At 40.7% G+C, this 16,045-nt stretch overlaps 1 protein-coding gene across 3 annotated transcripts in view; it reads left to right on the forward strand.

The window, feature by feature from the left end:
* syn3 (synapsin III) overlaps nucleotides 1-16,045 on the forward strand; it is a 112,893-nt gene that overhangs the window by 29,242 nt on the left and 67,606 nt on the right. For all 3 annotated transcript variants that reach the window (XM_034863489.1, XM_034863488.1, XM_034863487.1), the window contains exons 3-4: nucleotides 2,043-2,100; nucleotides 12,698-12,789. In XM_034863489.1, the coding sequence (XP_034719380.1) occupies nucleotides 2,043-2,100; nucleotides 12,698-12,789 (150 nt within the window). The remainder of the gene's footprint in view (nucleotides 1-2,042; nucleotides 2,101-12,697; nucleotides 12,790-16,045) is intronic.

Consider the following 16,045-nt stretch of genomic DNA (forward strand, 5'->3'; position numbering starts at 1 on the left):
AGGCTTTACTCAATCTGCAATGGAAAACGGAAGTATAATGGGGCGAGCCGAGGCGGGCCGAGGCGAGCCGAGGCAAGCCGTTACCAGCAGTGGAAAAACGCCATTAGAGCGTCCTCGATCCACAAGGACTCTCGTATTTATGTCATTGTCAAATAAACATGCAAGTCAAATAAGAAGAAATATGTATAGTTGTAATTTTTCTCCAAAAGAATGCCTCATTTCCCTGAAACCGTGTTGCATGTTAAGACTCAAGAAGGCTTCCATCGAGCTTTCACTCCTTTCACTAAAGACTCATTGAAAACTCTGAAAGCTCCGGCCCAGTTTGCGTTGTTCTATTCATGTTTTGTGGATGATCACCGGGCCTTCACATACTGCTACCGGGCTGGGACAAAACAATCTGATCGGGATCTAATTTAATAACTTAATATGTGATTTGTGCAGTCATCACCATGATCCTGGCATGATCCCTGTGTGGTGCATTTTTCTTGATCACTTTCACAACAAAGCCAAAACAACAGGATGCAGATTTTGAACTAACACAAAATTGAATTGTATCATGTGAAATATAGAGAGCAATGTCAACCCCTCAACTTTATGGAAGTGCAAAACTAAATAGAAAAAAAATCTGTTTAACTGTCTAAACATCAGAGAAGAAGTGTGCATAAAAGACAGTTGTGCCTGGCTGAAGTTACATGAATTAGCATCTGGTGGGATGACATGGTGGCAAAACTTAATTAATAAACAAGTTTAATTAGGCAATGTGGACTTTAATTACCCAAGTGTAAAAAGGCTACACTTTCAACTTTCCACTGTGGTTTTTCTGTCCAGCTTCTCCGCCAATCTAAATACTGCTGGTCTGATGGAGCTAACTCTCCCAGCGACTGCAAGTTCCCAGGTTCAGACTGCAAGGAAGCAAGTGCATCGTTGCTGGATGATTACTGTACTTTTTTCAATGTGATCTTTAAAGCAGTGTGAGAGCTCTGTGTAACTACAGTGGATTGTGTTTTTCTTTGAAAACAGTAACAGAAATATTAATTTAATGTGGCCACCAAAACGCAAAAAAAAAAATCACACCCACGTGGACTGTTCGTCCATCAGCGATTTCTCTTTATTAAAAGCACTATATTTCATATCACTCTTTGCCAAGAGATTCTGTTTCCTCAAAGCAGGGTCAGATTCTGTTATTATGGAAAATATGAGTCATTATTTTGCCCACTCACACGTTATTTTTGCAAGGTCTGTTGGTTCAGTTCTCCTTTTAATCAAATAAACAAAGTGTATTTTAAGGTTGGTAGGAGGGTTCGGGACACATTTACTGTGCTGTTAGTGCAGGGCAGGAATCAACATGTTGAAGTACACATATCTTAAAGTGCCCATATTATGAAAAAATCACTTATTCTGGGATTTGAGGTGCTATTTTGTGTCTCTGGTGCTTTCACACATACAAACTTGGAAAAAACTATCTATGCTGTTTTGAGTGACATACAGGTTTCTGAATGTCCTCTGCCTTCAGTCTCGAGGTGAGCTGTTCAAAACCTGCTCCGATTTCTATGTCAATAGCCGAGACCAGGTGGCTAGCCGTAGCACATGCTAGCTCCTTCTCAATCTACAACACACACTAGTTCACCATAATCTCCAAAAGAGCTACTTCCATGTCCCTGTTCTGCAGGTAATCCACAAGTGCTCCTTGTCTAGAAGAAGTCTCCCAGCTAATCCTGCCTCGTACTGACCAAAGTTGGAGAAAGAGTTATGTAGCTGATGAGCTCTTACCTAGCTACTGAGCATGTGCCACTCCCAACAAAGATAGTATAGAAGTGCGATGTCTCACATTGTAGCTAAAACAGAGACCCAAATTTACAGGGTGAAAATACAGGGTGAAAAAAGGGCAATGTGGAGTACAAGAAAAATATGGTGTTCTTTGCTGTACAATTGTCATGTCTGCAGGTTATTAAATAAAAGGCTCCCACTGTATATAGAATATATGATTATTTATTTTACCTTTTTGTCATTTCCTTGACAGTTTTTCTTCTGTTTCTTTGCAGGGCAAAGTATTTTCGAGGGAAGAAGCTGAACGGAGAGTATGAGATCCGGGTGGAGCAGGTAAGAAGGATTTAACATAAGTTCTGCCTACTTCCACATTATAATAAATTATTTAAAACCTATGACATTTAAAAGCAGCTTTAATTATTCAGTCAGCCTTTAACTAAAAACCATTGTGGATGATCTTCTGTTTGTAGCCCAACGCAGGCTTCCTGCCACGGAATGTGACAGATTATTTCTGAAGTAGAAATGATCTAATTGGCTGAAGGAAACTTAAGGAGTGTAAATTAGCTAACTCCCTCTAACTACGAATAGGAAAACACGCAATAAACTCGCAGAGTCCATTTTTTTTCAATGCAGTAACATCTCAGAGTGCGTTATCACTCTTATATCTTTGCAATATTAAAACTGTCCCACTGTTACGTGTCAACTCATGTAATCTATAAAACACAACCTGAAAATAAAAGACCGTTGGGAATTTTAATTCTGGCCATACTGACTTATTATATCCAACAAGCTACTTAAAATATGACCAGTCAAATTTAAACTTAATCTTAATTGACTAGTTTGACATTTTGGGAAACATGCTTATTGACTTTCTTGCAAAGAGACATGAGAAGATCTGGATGTCTGTGGGTTATAGAGATTGCCAGGAGGTAATTAGCTTAGCATTAAGACCGGAAAGACAGTGATACAGCCAGATGGCTAAACCCAAAGTAAAAAAAATCTGTTTACTAGCACATCTAAAGCTCACCAATTAACACGTAATAGTTCAAACTAAAGTGCTAAAAATATTATAGCTAGCTGTTTTCCACTGCCTTCGGTCTTTATGCCAAGCTAGGCGTTGTAGCGCCATACTTAAGAGACAGCGCTGTATCTCACGGAACTCTGGGCAAAAAAGCAAAGGTAACGTTTTCCTAAAAGTTGAAGCATTTTTTTTAGCTTCATTTTATTTCAACACAAGTGTGCTAATATTATATACAGTATTCACAGAAATATGTTTCTAGACATATAGCATTCACAATGTGCAGATAACATCTAATTTAGCTCACGTAACTGTTGAGTTTTACATCTGCAAGCCATTGTTGAGCCCGGTGCCGCCTTTGAAATGGAGTGGTGGGTTTTTATGAGCGAAGGAAAAAGGGGACCACAAAAAGCCGGACCGGTGATTTTATAGCCTGTTTGCTCAACTCTCTACTGGTGTGGTCACATCCTCTTTTTTGGAGCCGTGCTATGGTTGGAATATGAATCCAGACTTTTCTATGAAACGTAAACTTGCATGGATTTTCTTTTATAAATTAATTGTGGTGTCACATCAGTTGAAACACAATAAAATGTGGAGTTAATTAGGCCCATTAAGTTCATAGTGAGTCGGACCATACGAGCCCCCTCCTAAAGCCCAGCTACAGTTCAAACTGTGACCTACTTAGATCTTGTTGGACCCTCCACTCGTTCCCAGAAGCCCCTCCGCGTTGACCATAACAAGTCACTCGCTAATTGCCTTCAGCAGCCAGACTCTTCCTAGGCTGTTTGTGCGCCTTGCTGAGAGCTTTAAGACGATGGAAACACAATCTCTGTGTGAAAAGTTAGCGACGTGCTGAGAATAACCCTTTCGGGGGATGACTATAAAAGCCGAGAGACCCGCTGCACTTTCTGGCTCACTCTTTAATCCCACTTTCTTGTTGGCCTTTGTCATCTCTAACCCAGCAAACATTTTTTAAATTGAATAGACATTTTATTTGAAATGACGTGCTGTATTTTATATTGTGCTTTTCTAGTTTTAACGACTACTCAAAGCGCTTATACATAGTACAGGAACCGTTCACCATTCACATTCATCAGATAAATATTCACACACATTCACACTCCGATGGCACAGCATCGGGGGGCAACTCGGGGTTCAGTGTCTTGCACAAGGACAAATCGACATGAGACTGCAGGGCCAGGGATTGAACCATCAACCTTCCAACTGAGCCACAGCTGCTGAAACATAGCAACAACATTCAGGTTAAAGCATTCTTAGTTTTTATAGCTGCAACATAAAATTTCTGCATTTTACAATGACCTATTGTAGTAAACAAATATATAAATTGTGATAATTTTTTATCTTAGTTGGATTGACATTGACACCTTGCCAACTATGTCCTAGTGTCATGACCTGGCTCAAAGGTATGACAAAATGTGGACACACAATTAAATCAAATGTATTTAAATAAACAAAGGTAAAAGTTCTATCAGTTCTAACAAACATTATGACAATGGTGCACGCAACACGGCATCTGCCACCACATTGTCCTTGCCCTACGGCGTATATCCACATAATAAGGTTGCAAGAAGAGGGCCCATCTCATTAACCTTTGATTTGGATTTTGAAGGGAACACACTGGATTGCGATCAGTGTATACTACCGATGAGGAACTTGCCCCAACATAAACATCAAAATGTTGAAGGTCTCAAACAAGACAAGAGCTTCTTTTTCTATAAACTCCCTGTTCATCAATCTGCAACAACTTCACAACCCCCAACATCACTCGCATCAACTTCCAACTGGAAAGGCACATCCATCCTGGGAGCTGCAAGTACAGGAGCCCTCAATGACAAGTTCCTAACCCTGTTAAATTGTAAAAAAAACAACAACTATATAACCTGTAATAACCTGCCATTTCGAGAAAACTCCCGCTTATTTGATGGAACAGGAAAATTACCCTATTTTATCCTTATTTGCCAATCCTCAGATCAGAGCAACCAAAGGGACTTAGTAGGTCTTGAGGCCTAGGCTCAAGACCTACTGACAGCTAGACACTAGCTATCATCTATCATATTCATGATGTTAAAGTTCTCTGAATCCGTGCTCACAAGCCCCAAACCAACATAAGTCTTCTCTGGCTTACTTGCTCCCATATAAGGTACCATCTTTAGACTCCAGCACAGACTCGCCACAGCATGTGATGCTGCAGCGGGTAAGCCTGAGGCCAATCTGTATGAAGAAAAAAAGAGAGCGGCTTTGATTCTTCTATGTAATGTCTCTCATTAAGGCTGCCCTGCCACCTGTAGTTTCCCCAGCCACTGCCCCACAGCACGCTTTGGAGCCCATTGTTGTGAATCGTTCCCTCTCATTTGCGTGACCCACTTTAAAGTTACATTTGGCAGACATCTGATGTCCCGTGTCCAACAGTTAACTCTTTTTATCCACCGAACAGATGCCCATGGGAGTGCCGGTGGTGGTGCTTCGTGCTCTTAAGTGACTACTAAAAACCAGCTCAAAGCGTTCCCCTTTTGCTTTTTTCAAAATGATGAAATATGTTCAGCAGTAGCTCTTGATGCTGAGCGATCCTCACAGTCAGTTTAGTAACACAGTATAGCTTTTTGTTATGATTCCAAATGAACAACACAGCCCGTAATGTAAAAAAGAGGGCCTCGCTGACAGGTAATTTCTGAGCCAAAGACAAAACATCTATTACACTTGACATGAATAGACCTGGAGTTGTATGTTAACTTCTTCACTCGGCCAGTTAATCCCATGTGGTTTAAAAGGAGTGTTAATGTGCCGTTACATCAGGTCAGTGCTCATATATCATGAGCCTGTGACTCGTATAGATCATAAGATCCCCCAAAAAAGGATAAATCAATGGCAAAAGAAAAGGAATACTGTCATTCTTTTTTCTGTTTGGAATGTATATCTTATTTTTATGCCTCCGTGCCGTCTGTGGCCGCATTCATTATGTTTTCGGGTTGTCTGTTCCTCCGTCCGTAGTCAATTAATCCCATTCTCGTGAACGTGATATCTCAAAATACTCCTAAACAAAAATCATTTAAGATCAAGTTTCTGTAGGTTTCCAGTGTAGTTCCAGTTGCTTCTTTTTCTTCTTTGACTGTGGTTCCTCTAGCACAAAAGTATCCACTCGGACTCAAAGATCAAGTCAGTTGTTGTCTGGACGCATATGCTTGCCACTTTAGGAGATTGCCAGTATGTCAGATGAGCCAAGGACCTCGTGAGCTGAGATCTTTTGCACTGAACGTTCTCACCCTGCTTGAGATGCTTGTCCAAATTCTGACAGTCCATTGTGGAAAAATTTCATAACTAATGTTCACCAGCTGCAATCAAAGTATACATCACAGACATGATGACACCCAGCAAAAGGCTGCCAAACAAACTGCCTGTTTGCTACTCACAATCCCTGCAGAGTTGTAAACACTGCAATTTAGACAATTGGACAAATTAGGCTGTTAAATGTAAAGGGGTCTGTTGTTTGTGAAAGAACAAGGGGCGGTTCTTTAGGGTTGCCGGACTACGTGTGGTTTGAGTCGGGGCAGGGCAACATCTGCACAGCAGGCATATGACCTCAACGCTGTCCACGCTCCTTTCTGCTGCCGTCATGGCAGCTCACAGGCGGTTGGCTGTATGTTACCCGTAGCCTTTTTTGGCTGGTTTTTGCACATGACATAGGGCATCTGGGTAGAACTTGCACAAGATGAACGATTTTGATTGGTACTTGGTTCAGACGTTTGACTGCTCCAGCTACCCTCATGTCTTCTGTTGCCCTGCTGCATTTAGCATCTGTCTTGGATTTTGACATTTAGTGCCTCAATGAACTATTTCACTGTTGTACAACAAGGTGGTAGTGATTAGCAGCAAGTAGTTCTCCCGTGGTGCCCATGAATGGTCCACTGTACCTCAGGCCTCTCAATTGCATCAGTATGTGATTCAACCAAGCTTATCAAGAGTTATTAAAAATTCAGAGGTAGTAAACAAAAAGGATATGCCCTGCAGCAACCAATCAAATCACTACAGTCTGTTCTTTCTTAAACATTGTACACAAGACTGAAAAGCTTTACCTCATGTAACTCCTAACTTGTCAACTTACAAATTGCCGGACAATTTTTTACACTTTCTTTTTTTTCCAAAGTATGTTTATTGCTCAAACCTCATAAATTATTACAGAATGAATTGGGAATAACAAACAGTAGCACATTTGACATTTTTCTTGCTCTTTAAAACAGAACGATAACACATACATTCCCTCCCTCCACCATCCTTTTAACCAGATACTCAAACATGGATCTTCCATTCGTCTAATTTTTTGCACATTCTTATTCTCCAGTAATTATGCATTACAGTGTGGCGCTTATGTAGCAACTCTATGCAATATTTTCTATTCAAAGTTGTAGTTCATCCAGGCCGTGGTTGGTCAAGGTTTTCCCAATTGAAACAAGAGGCGAAGAAATAAAAGAAGCACTTTGTGTCTATTTTCAGATGAAAGGAAACCACACAATAGAGGCTCCATTTGGGCCACAACAATTTTTATCAACAGCTTCTCTACTTTGGTCTTCCACTTCCAAAATAAAAAAGAACAACTATCAGTGGGAAAAGGTCAGTGTTAAAAGGAATATAATGGGCACTTGTGGAGAGGAAAAATAAAAAAGCTCAGTATGGTAATTATGGCTTAGATCAGCATACAGTTATGGGAACATCTCTTTTCTTTTTGGCTTCTAATATTAATACAATAAATTGTGCTCAAGTTCTCTTTTTCTTTCTTTTTTTTAGATCATTTTTTTGGGCATTTTAGGCCTTTATTTGATAGGACAGTTGAGAGAGAGGGGGAGTGACATGCAGCAAAGGGCGCAGGCTGGATTCGAACCCGGGCCGGCTGCGTCGAGGAGTAAGCCTCTATACATGGGCACCCGCTCTACCAACTGAGCTATCTGGGTGCCCAAGTTCTCTTTTTCTCTTTCTCTTTTTCTGACACATTTTCATCTCAATTATTCAGAACAGCGGTCCCCAACCTTTTTAGCTCCAAGGATCCGGTTTATTGTTAGACAATATTTTCATGGACCCGGCTTTAAGAGAATCCGGTAATTTTTCAAAATAAAAGCTTGTTATGGCTCAGATAAATAAAACGGAATTGATGTAAGTTAATGTATGTTCTGTTAAAGTAATGTATGTTCTTTCTTGTGTGCCCGGTACCAAATGGCGCACAGACCGGTACCGGTCCGCGGCCCGGGGGTTGGGGACCGCTGATCTAGAGTGTCAGAGTAGTTTACATTTCCACTGCTTTTAGTGCTCACACAACACATCAACATTGGCTTTTATGGCTTGGACATGGACCGAAGTTTCTTCTGTTTTCTTCTCTTCAGCTCACAGTTCAGCTGCTTTCAGCATTTACTCGCAAACAGCATTTACTCGCAAACTGAAATTTCTAATGCTTCCAGCCACTATAACACGGACTTCAGTTGAAACCTTAGCTTCTTTCAGTACTTGCACTTCAGGCGACAACTCAATCTATTCAAGTGCTTCAACTTAAATTGACACTTCAACTACTTATGTTTATATTATATTTAGAATTGTTTACAATGTTCGCACCTGCAGTATTCTGTAAGCACTCACACTTAATAACATTTAGCTTTTTCTAGTTTCTTCCTTCCCAGAAAATATTGCAGATTGTAGTTGCAGCGCAGCTTGACCAGACCTTTTAAGTTGTTTTTGACAAAGGACAAAAGATCCTGTTGACTCGTGACCAAACAGAAGGCACCTGCACCTCAGTGACACGGGTTAGTCCGAATCTAAAAATACTCGCAGAGATTCCAGATGAGCTGCAGTCAAGTGGTGTTTACTGTACCGACCACAGGTTCACACGGCTTGGCAGTCAGGACCGAGAACACGCAGAACTGCAGGGAGAAGCAAGGCTTGCCTGTAAATTTGTGTGACTAAGCTAAACCAGTGCCTTGCATGACCCTACTTTTTGTCAGGTATGACAATAAAGAAATTAGTGAGCAGTGAGGGCAGGGCGACTATGGCTGGCCGAAACTCAAATAACAGAAGAACAGGCTCCGCAGTGTGAGAAATTCAGCTTGAGACGAGGTTAAACCTAATCGCAACCATACTGTCTTCCGTAATTCTGTTCCTCCTAAGAGATTATCTGAAAGCTATTCTTAATTCAGCCTGAATGCAGGTCAACAGATGAGAAGAATCAAGCTCTGGAGGCAGTTGCCCCATGTATCACTTCCTGTTTTCCTTTCCCAGGGCAAGAGCTTCTCCTAGACAAGTGTCTGTGTGTATTACCGCGATGGTAACCATGGTGCTGTGAAAAGCCTCCCATCCTGCCTTCTGGACCTGTGCCCCGCACCAGCCACTTCATCCATTACCATTGCCGCCCAATGAATGGTTGTTAGCACTCCTCTTACTTAGAACCAGCCAATCAGAGATGACGTGGAATGCTCGGTCCAAAGCCAAAATGTTGCCTACACTTTGTTTTATCAGGTTGAAGCAAACGTAAGCGTAGGTCCCTGTGTTTGGGATGGGATTTGTTTAAGAGATGCAATAATGAAGGACGTGTGTGTGCAGCCTTTTCTTTTTTTTGACGCAAGGCATGTGCTGCTGAGCACACAGATGTTTATTTCAGAGGTGCGTATCAGTGGAAAAGAGCTGAGAAAAGGAAGGGAGCCAAGTGCAAGTCCTTGAGGCACAATAAGTGCGAGTGGCGCCTCGTTGTCCTTTAAATAAGATTACGGCATTTACTCGCCCCCTGCTCTTCTTCCGAGAGTGCAACACAATAAATAAAAGAGGTGGGTGTTTTGTTTTGTTTTCCCTCTTGGCAAAACCCGCCAGTTTTGTTACGTTGGCGCATTCTTTTCAAAACCAACTCACTCCCCCATACAGAGTTTACATGGGCCATGGCGCTGGATGAAAGGGAAATTTATCTCTGAGAGACTATTGCTGATATTTCCTTTTTTATGTAGATGAAAGCCTATGAAAAGCTTGGCGAAGCACGCTCAAGTGACGATCAAAGTAGGAGAATCTGTAGATAACGGTTGACGGGCTATACATGTTGGCAGGAGCTGGGTTGAGGAAAGGGTCAGCTAGAGAATTTACTTCCATGTTGGCGTTGTTGCAGTGGGCTGAAGCCCACACAGCACAGCAGCTTACTGGAGGTTTGTGTTGTTGGGAGGTTATCACAGCATTAACTGTAATTGTCAGCTGTCAAACTGCTACTCTTTATTGGGCTAGCTAGGCTAGGCTTTTGTGCAAATCCCCCAAAAATATCCCTAAGCAAAAAAATCATTTAAGATTAAGTTTCTGTAGGTTTCCAGTGTAGTTCTAGATAGCTGCTAATTTCTTCTTTGACTGTGTCACCTCAAGTACAAAGAGTTCCATGCTTTGAGATGAGTCTTTTACTTATTTATTAACCTAGCCAGGATTTAGTCAAACCTGAAGACACAACCTATTTCTTTGATGAGCCGACTGCTACATGCCATTAGACATGTGCTCCGCATGTGTGCAGGGCTTTCTTCCAAAATCCCTGAGCGTCCATGGGAAATGTTTGAATAGCATTATTGATTGTCTTTACCCACAATATGATAAACTTTTATATAATCACTTCTTTAGCATTAAGACTATAGTCAAGCTATACATTAAAATGTGCCGTTGAGGTTGATTATGTGGTAACAAAGTCTTACTATGATACACATTTTTGCACTTATAATCATTTTGGCAGTCAGTCAAAGCAGCATAGACACACATTATGATGGGGGGTTTTCTGTGTTAGAGCTGATGAACATAGCTGACCTGCTCTCAGTTTGGCACATCTACGGTAGGGGTGGGAATCTCTGGGCACCTATCTCACAATTCAGTTCCGTTTCAGAGGCCAACGATTGGAATCTACACCTATTATTGATGCATCTTGTTGGAAAAACATTTTATGCACATTTCCATGCGTGATTTAAAAGGATGTGTATATATAAATCTGAATTAGTTTGATTTTGACATATATTTGTTACCCACAAGTTTGAATGAAATGTTTTGTCCACTGAGGTTTTTATTTTGTAGTTATTTCATACTTAAGCCTTAAAGATGTTGGGTATGTATGGATGACATTTTCATTTGATTATGTTTTTCCTTTGAGTGACATGTCATTGTCACACACTGCAGCGTTAGGCATCAACGGCTGAATCTGGACCATTGCTGACTCAGGATTTGAGTACACATAGACAAATGAAATGCAATCATGATTTTCTTTCGTAGTGTTGTGTATGGTAGTCGACCGCATCACGTCAATTTGAGCTTTTTTTTCAGAGTCATTATGCTTCTTGTTCCATTCTGTGAGCCATAACAAGCATTCAGCAAACTATTTTTTATATTTTTATATTAGTAGCCAATATTGTAGACATATACTCAGAGTCTGATACTGCTCCACTGGGCTGTGATTATAGGGCGCTTCAACTGCTCCAGGACAGAAAATGTATCTGCACTCGATTGAATAGACCTCCAACCAATCAGCGCAGGGGAGTATGTAACGTATGTTGAACTTTTGCTGAATCCTGTAGGAAGGACGGCAAAATCATATGTCCAATCAACGAATGCCTTGATCGTGGTTCTCTGTTTTTCTTTTAAAACAAATGTGCTGTCGATATCTACTATAACAGACGCCATGGCCGGATCAACACATCTCAGAGCTCGCGGCAGCCACCTTTGTTGTAAACAAATTCAACCCAAGCGCTCTTTGGTGACGTTGTTTTCTACGTGACTGTTGATCATCTGTCCATCATCGTACAGTATAAAGCACGCCCTGACAATTTGATTGGTCCAAACAGCTCTGGTTCAGGCATAGTTGCTCAGAAGATCAAGTCCAGACCGAACTTCTAGACCTCAAATGTTGTGAGTGGGGTAAGTTTGGCTGGCATCCGAAGGCATAGAATGGAATCTGTGAACTCATATAGATTAATAAAAAGAAAGTACATTATTCGTTGAACTATGACACCTTTTGTAAAAAAATTGAATTCATATTTTAAATAAAGGGACCCCTTGGTAAAGTGTCCTGGGCCCCACTTTGAGAATCCCTAGATAACTTTTCAGGTGCAGCTAAGTTGCACATTGAACTAACTTTTGAGTCACAGTAACTTTATTTTGACGGTGTATTATATAATACAAGAATGAACATCAGCTGAATGCATTTTATAAACCACACCAATGCCTTTTACCAGACACAGAATTTTGACTATTGTGTAAGAAACCCTAAGAAGAAACGCCATCAACAATGTGACACAATGTTAAATCTAAACATGCCTTGACAATAGAGTGACAATAATTAGCATCATTCCCTGTCCATCTAGAAAGTCCATTCCCAAAAGTGGACTGTTGCCCCTCCTTTCAAGTCTCAGGGATCTTAGGGAGTTTGACTGAGTCATTAGGTAGCTGGGCTACGGCCTTTCACAGGGCTCTCACTGTCCTGCAGAACACAGACTGGGGTTAACTCAATTTACCTCCTCTCACCAACTCTCCCTGTCTCTCTGACTCTTTTCTGCTTGTTTTTGTTTTTACGGCTGTGCAAATCAAAGATGTAAAATGAAATCAACCTAAAAGAATCTATTATCTGTCTTGGTGGTTGGAGGTACTTCTCCTCTCATGTCTTTTTCTTCTATTCTTTATAAAGATGTCAAGTTAAAGTGCGGGAGCCTACATCTGTAGCTCCATTGCATGACTTTCACGAGTCAACGGCGCTTAAAAAAAAAAAAAATAGATATATATATTTTGGTCAAAGACCTTTTGTGCATCTGAGTGCTGAGTCATTAAGTTAAATTACTGTACACACACGTGACCTTATACAGTATGTTGTTGTTGGAGGTGACATATAATCTTGTCTATCTTTTTTTGTGTTCCCAGGCGGAGTTCTCCGAGATCAACTTGGCCTCCTACGTCAACTCGGGATGTATGGTGGACATGCAGGTCAACAAAGGTGGCACCAGAGTGGTCAGGTAAGATGCTCGAGGACGAAAGGCAGCTCCAGTTCTTTGACGCATTAGGCCACGCAATCTGTAGTCCGCCTCAGTGAGCCGGCACAAAGACTTCTTTGTGTTCTTTTCTCTCGGTAGTATTGTGCACAACTGTGTATATAAAACTTGCTTGCACTTAGAGAAATCAAGGCTGTAATGTGATTTAGATTACAGGAAAAGAGAACAAAAAATACTTTTTACCCTGTTTTAACCTAGGTGGGAAATGTGTGTGACACAGTAAAAAAAAAAAAAATGGATCAAAGGTATAAAACTTGTCACCTCTTTTTCACTTCTGTCAACCCTGTTTTTGTCTGCTTTGGAGCAGTGTTTTAGCTCTAGTTGGCAATAAATCACTGTAATGCTACGCCATATTGCAAAATGCATGTTATACAAGCATAAGTTTTAGCTAAGCAATATGATCAGCGCTCTGACAGTACTCATAATTCCCATTACGCCACTGATTTAAAGCCAGCTCTTGCGGTAACCAGTAAGCTACTTAAGCGGATTGCTTTTAAGTTATACAACCCTTCATTACAGCTATTGTCGGACTGACAATGGTGACAACAACCAGCATTGGTGCCAATAATCACAGCAAAGAATAGCGTGTCTCAAACTGAACCGTTATTTCTATTCTATTTTGGGCATTTGGGTGCATCTGGAATTTAAAAGAATCTTTTCATCTTGCTGTGGCAGAGGTGGCCTGTGGCCAGTAAGCCGCTCCTGTAGCAGCAGCAGTTGGACACGTGAAGCTGGGTATTTAAATAGACTGCTCTGTTATGTGATGTTGCCGCTCAAGGAGATCACTGATGATGAGCCGATCTGGGTGGAAGAGATGAATTCATGCCATTAGTACTTAAAAAAAAAAACGAAAAACATTTTCATTGACAAAACCAGGATACATTAACAATTAATTATCGCCGCTTTAAAGCAGCTGCAATCAATATTTGTGTATTAACAAACTGTTCCATGGCTACATGTAAGATAAACGGGCTTGCTCAGAGTGACAAAGCCTCATGTGATATGATGATGATGATATGGGCAACATCTAAATCTTCTATTTATTTATATAGTGCCGTAATGCAGTTCAGCTGCAGTTTTTTCGACATTGCAATAGAAACGACATAGTGAAATTAGATTGACAAACACCTTAGATACTCTTAAGTTTAGTGTTTTGGTTATCTGGCCGGCAGCGTTACTGTTGAGGGTCACTCTCATCATTGTGTGTCCAGCTCCAATAGCCAGCTGTTTTCAGCAGAAATGCTCTAAAACCTGACTGTGTGCTACCTGCCCAACACCAAACGAAAAACACAGACAAAGTCAGCGACTAGACATATAGATCCTTAGATTTATTTTTTTGCAGCTGAGAAGCTAGATAAGTAACTCAGGGTTGGTGCCTGGTTAAATGATAAATAAATAAATAAAAAGAACAGAGTTAGTACAGAGATTAATATTTGTGCTCTGCAACTAGCAATGAATTGGGAACATAGTTTACTTCTACTCATTTATTCACTTAAACCTGAAGTGAAGCCTGTTTTTAGCTTACTTTTTGCTCAAGTGGTTGGATGTTAGAACTCTATCCTTCACACCCAGCATGGCATCAGCCGTCATTCAGGGTTTCTAAATTAGCACCATTTACCAGCCAAATGCTGATAAAATAGTAGATTTGCTTCATTAACCAGACAAAATGGTAATGGTAATCTATGAAGTGGCTGGTAAAATTGAAACATTCACTAGCCATTTGGCTATGAGAGTGATCACACACACCAAACTCTCATGCTTTTCTGCATCCTGATTGGTCCATTAGATTAGCTAATTGAGTGCATGCCATCCAGTGTCAGCCCACCAGTTTTCATTTCAGCCTTCTTGGGGAATAATCGGCTAATCTGCGTTTTGGCATCAACTCCATACAGTTTTGCAAAATAACCTTTTTATCGGTGTTGAAAGTAGCATGTGTCCCGCCTCTCAATGCAGTTCAGTGGGAAATCAAGTGAGAGTAATCACAAAGCAGGTGCTGTCATACGCCTGATGTTATAATGCAACATGTTGTCAGATAAGACACAGAGGTTGTGGGTTTAATATTTTTTGGTGATGTTTTTGTAATAATAGAGAAGCCAAATTGACTGCAGATGGTTTGACTGTTAACTTGTTCACAAACGCTGATATTCAATGCCTAACTGTTTTGGTTTAGCTTGTCATTTATGACTGTTAAATTGAATAATTTGGTTGTTTTTGGTTGTTCTGATTGGATAATGGCTAATAAAGGGATTTTAAATAAAGTGGTTAGAATGACTTTTTTAGAAGTATGTTGAGTGGGACACTGAAGGTTTCTTTGGATAAAAGACCAGCTTAAGACCCCAGAGTGTGAATTGATTCAAATCTGTCCTTGTGATAGATTATAACCAATGTAGCTATTTCTAATAGCAGTGTGTTTCATTCTCAGCCAGAAGAATGTTTTAATAGACACAAGATGGACAAGACACTAGTTTCCGGAGCATAAACTAAATGCAATTAGTCTGATTTAACATTTTTCTGTGTGCACACCCACACGTTTACTGTGCTGTATGTCTAAAGCAGCTAGGTTCTCAGGGCTCTGACCTCTGACCTCGGACCACAGGCATGCTCTCTGACCACATCTCCTTGGCTGGCTCCATGCAGCCGCACACTTTCTCACAGTTCTGTGGTTTCAGGGATGTTTGTACAATGAGGTTTTCCCACTTGTGCATTGCAAAAATATGAATCCACTGTATGGTTAAAGATACCCAGTGGAATGGAGACAAATTATCTCACATTGTCATTTAAAGGACCAATATTGTAGAAAGTAAAAGTGTGATTTCCATGTCTTTTTGGATTATAAAGCAGGTCCAGGTGCTTTATAAATAGTGTGAAAGTAAAGTAAGTAAAGTCCAAACGCTCAAGCCACAGAGAAATACACACAGCCCATATTCAGAAACTGTGCCTTTAAACGCGCCCTCAAGACTTCTGTACTGTTGTGATGTCACAACCATGCTATATATAGTTAGAAAGGGCTGCTACAGTGCCGTTATAGTCATTCTCCGGCGGTGCAGAGACTCCGAGCGTGCAGATGGGGATGACTTGGAAAGGCTGACCAATCAGAGCAGACTGGGCTTAAAGGCGGGGGGCTCAAAAGGACAGGCACTAAAACAGAGCATTTTAGACCGAGAGTGAATACAGGTATATCAGATGGACAGTTTATGATCAGTTTTTTTTTTTTTTTTTT

Source organism: Etheostoma cragini, chromosome 23, assembly GCF_013103735.1.
Source record: "Etheostoma cragini isolate CJK2018 chromosome 23, CSU_Ecrag_1.0, whole genome shotgun sequence".
In the NCBI taxonomy this organism is placed as follows: Eukaryota; Metazoa; Chordata; class Actinopteri; order Perciformes; family Percidae; genus Etheostoma; species Etheostoma cragini.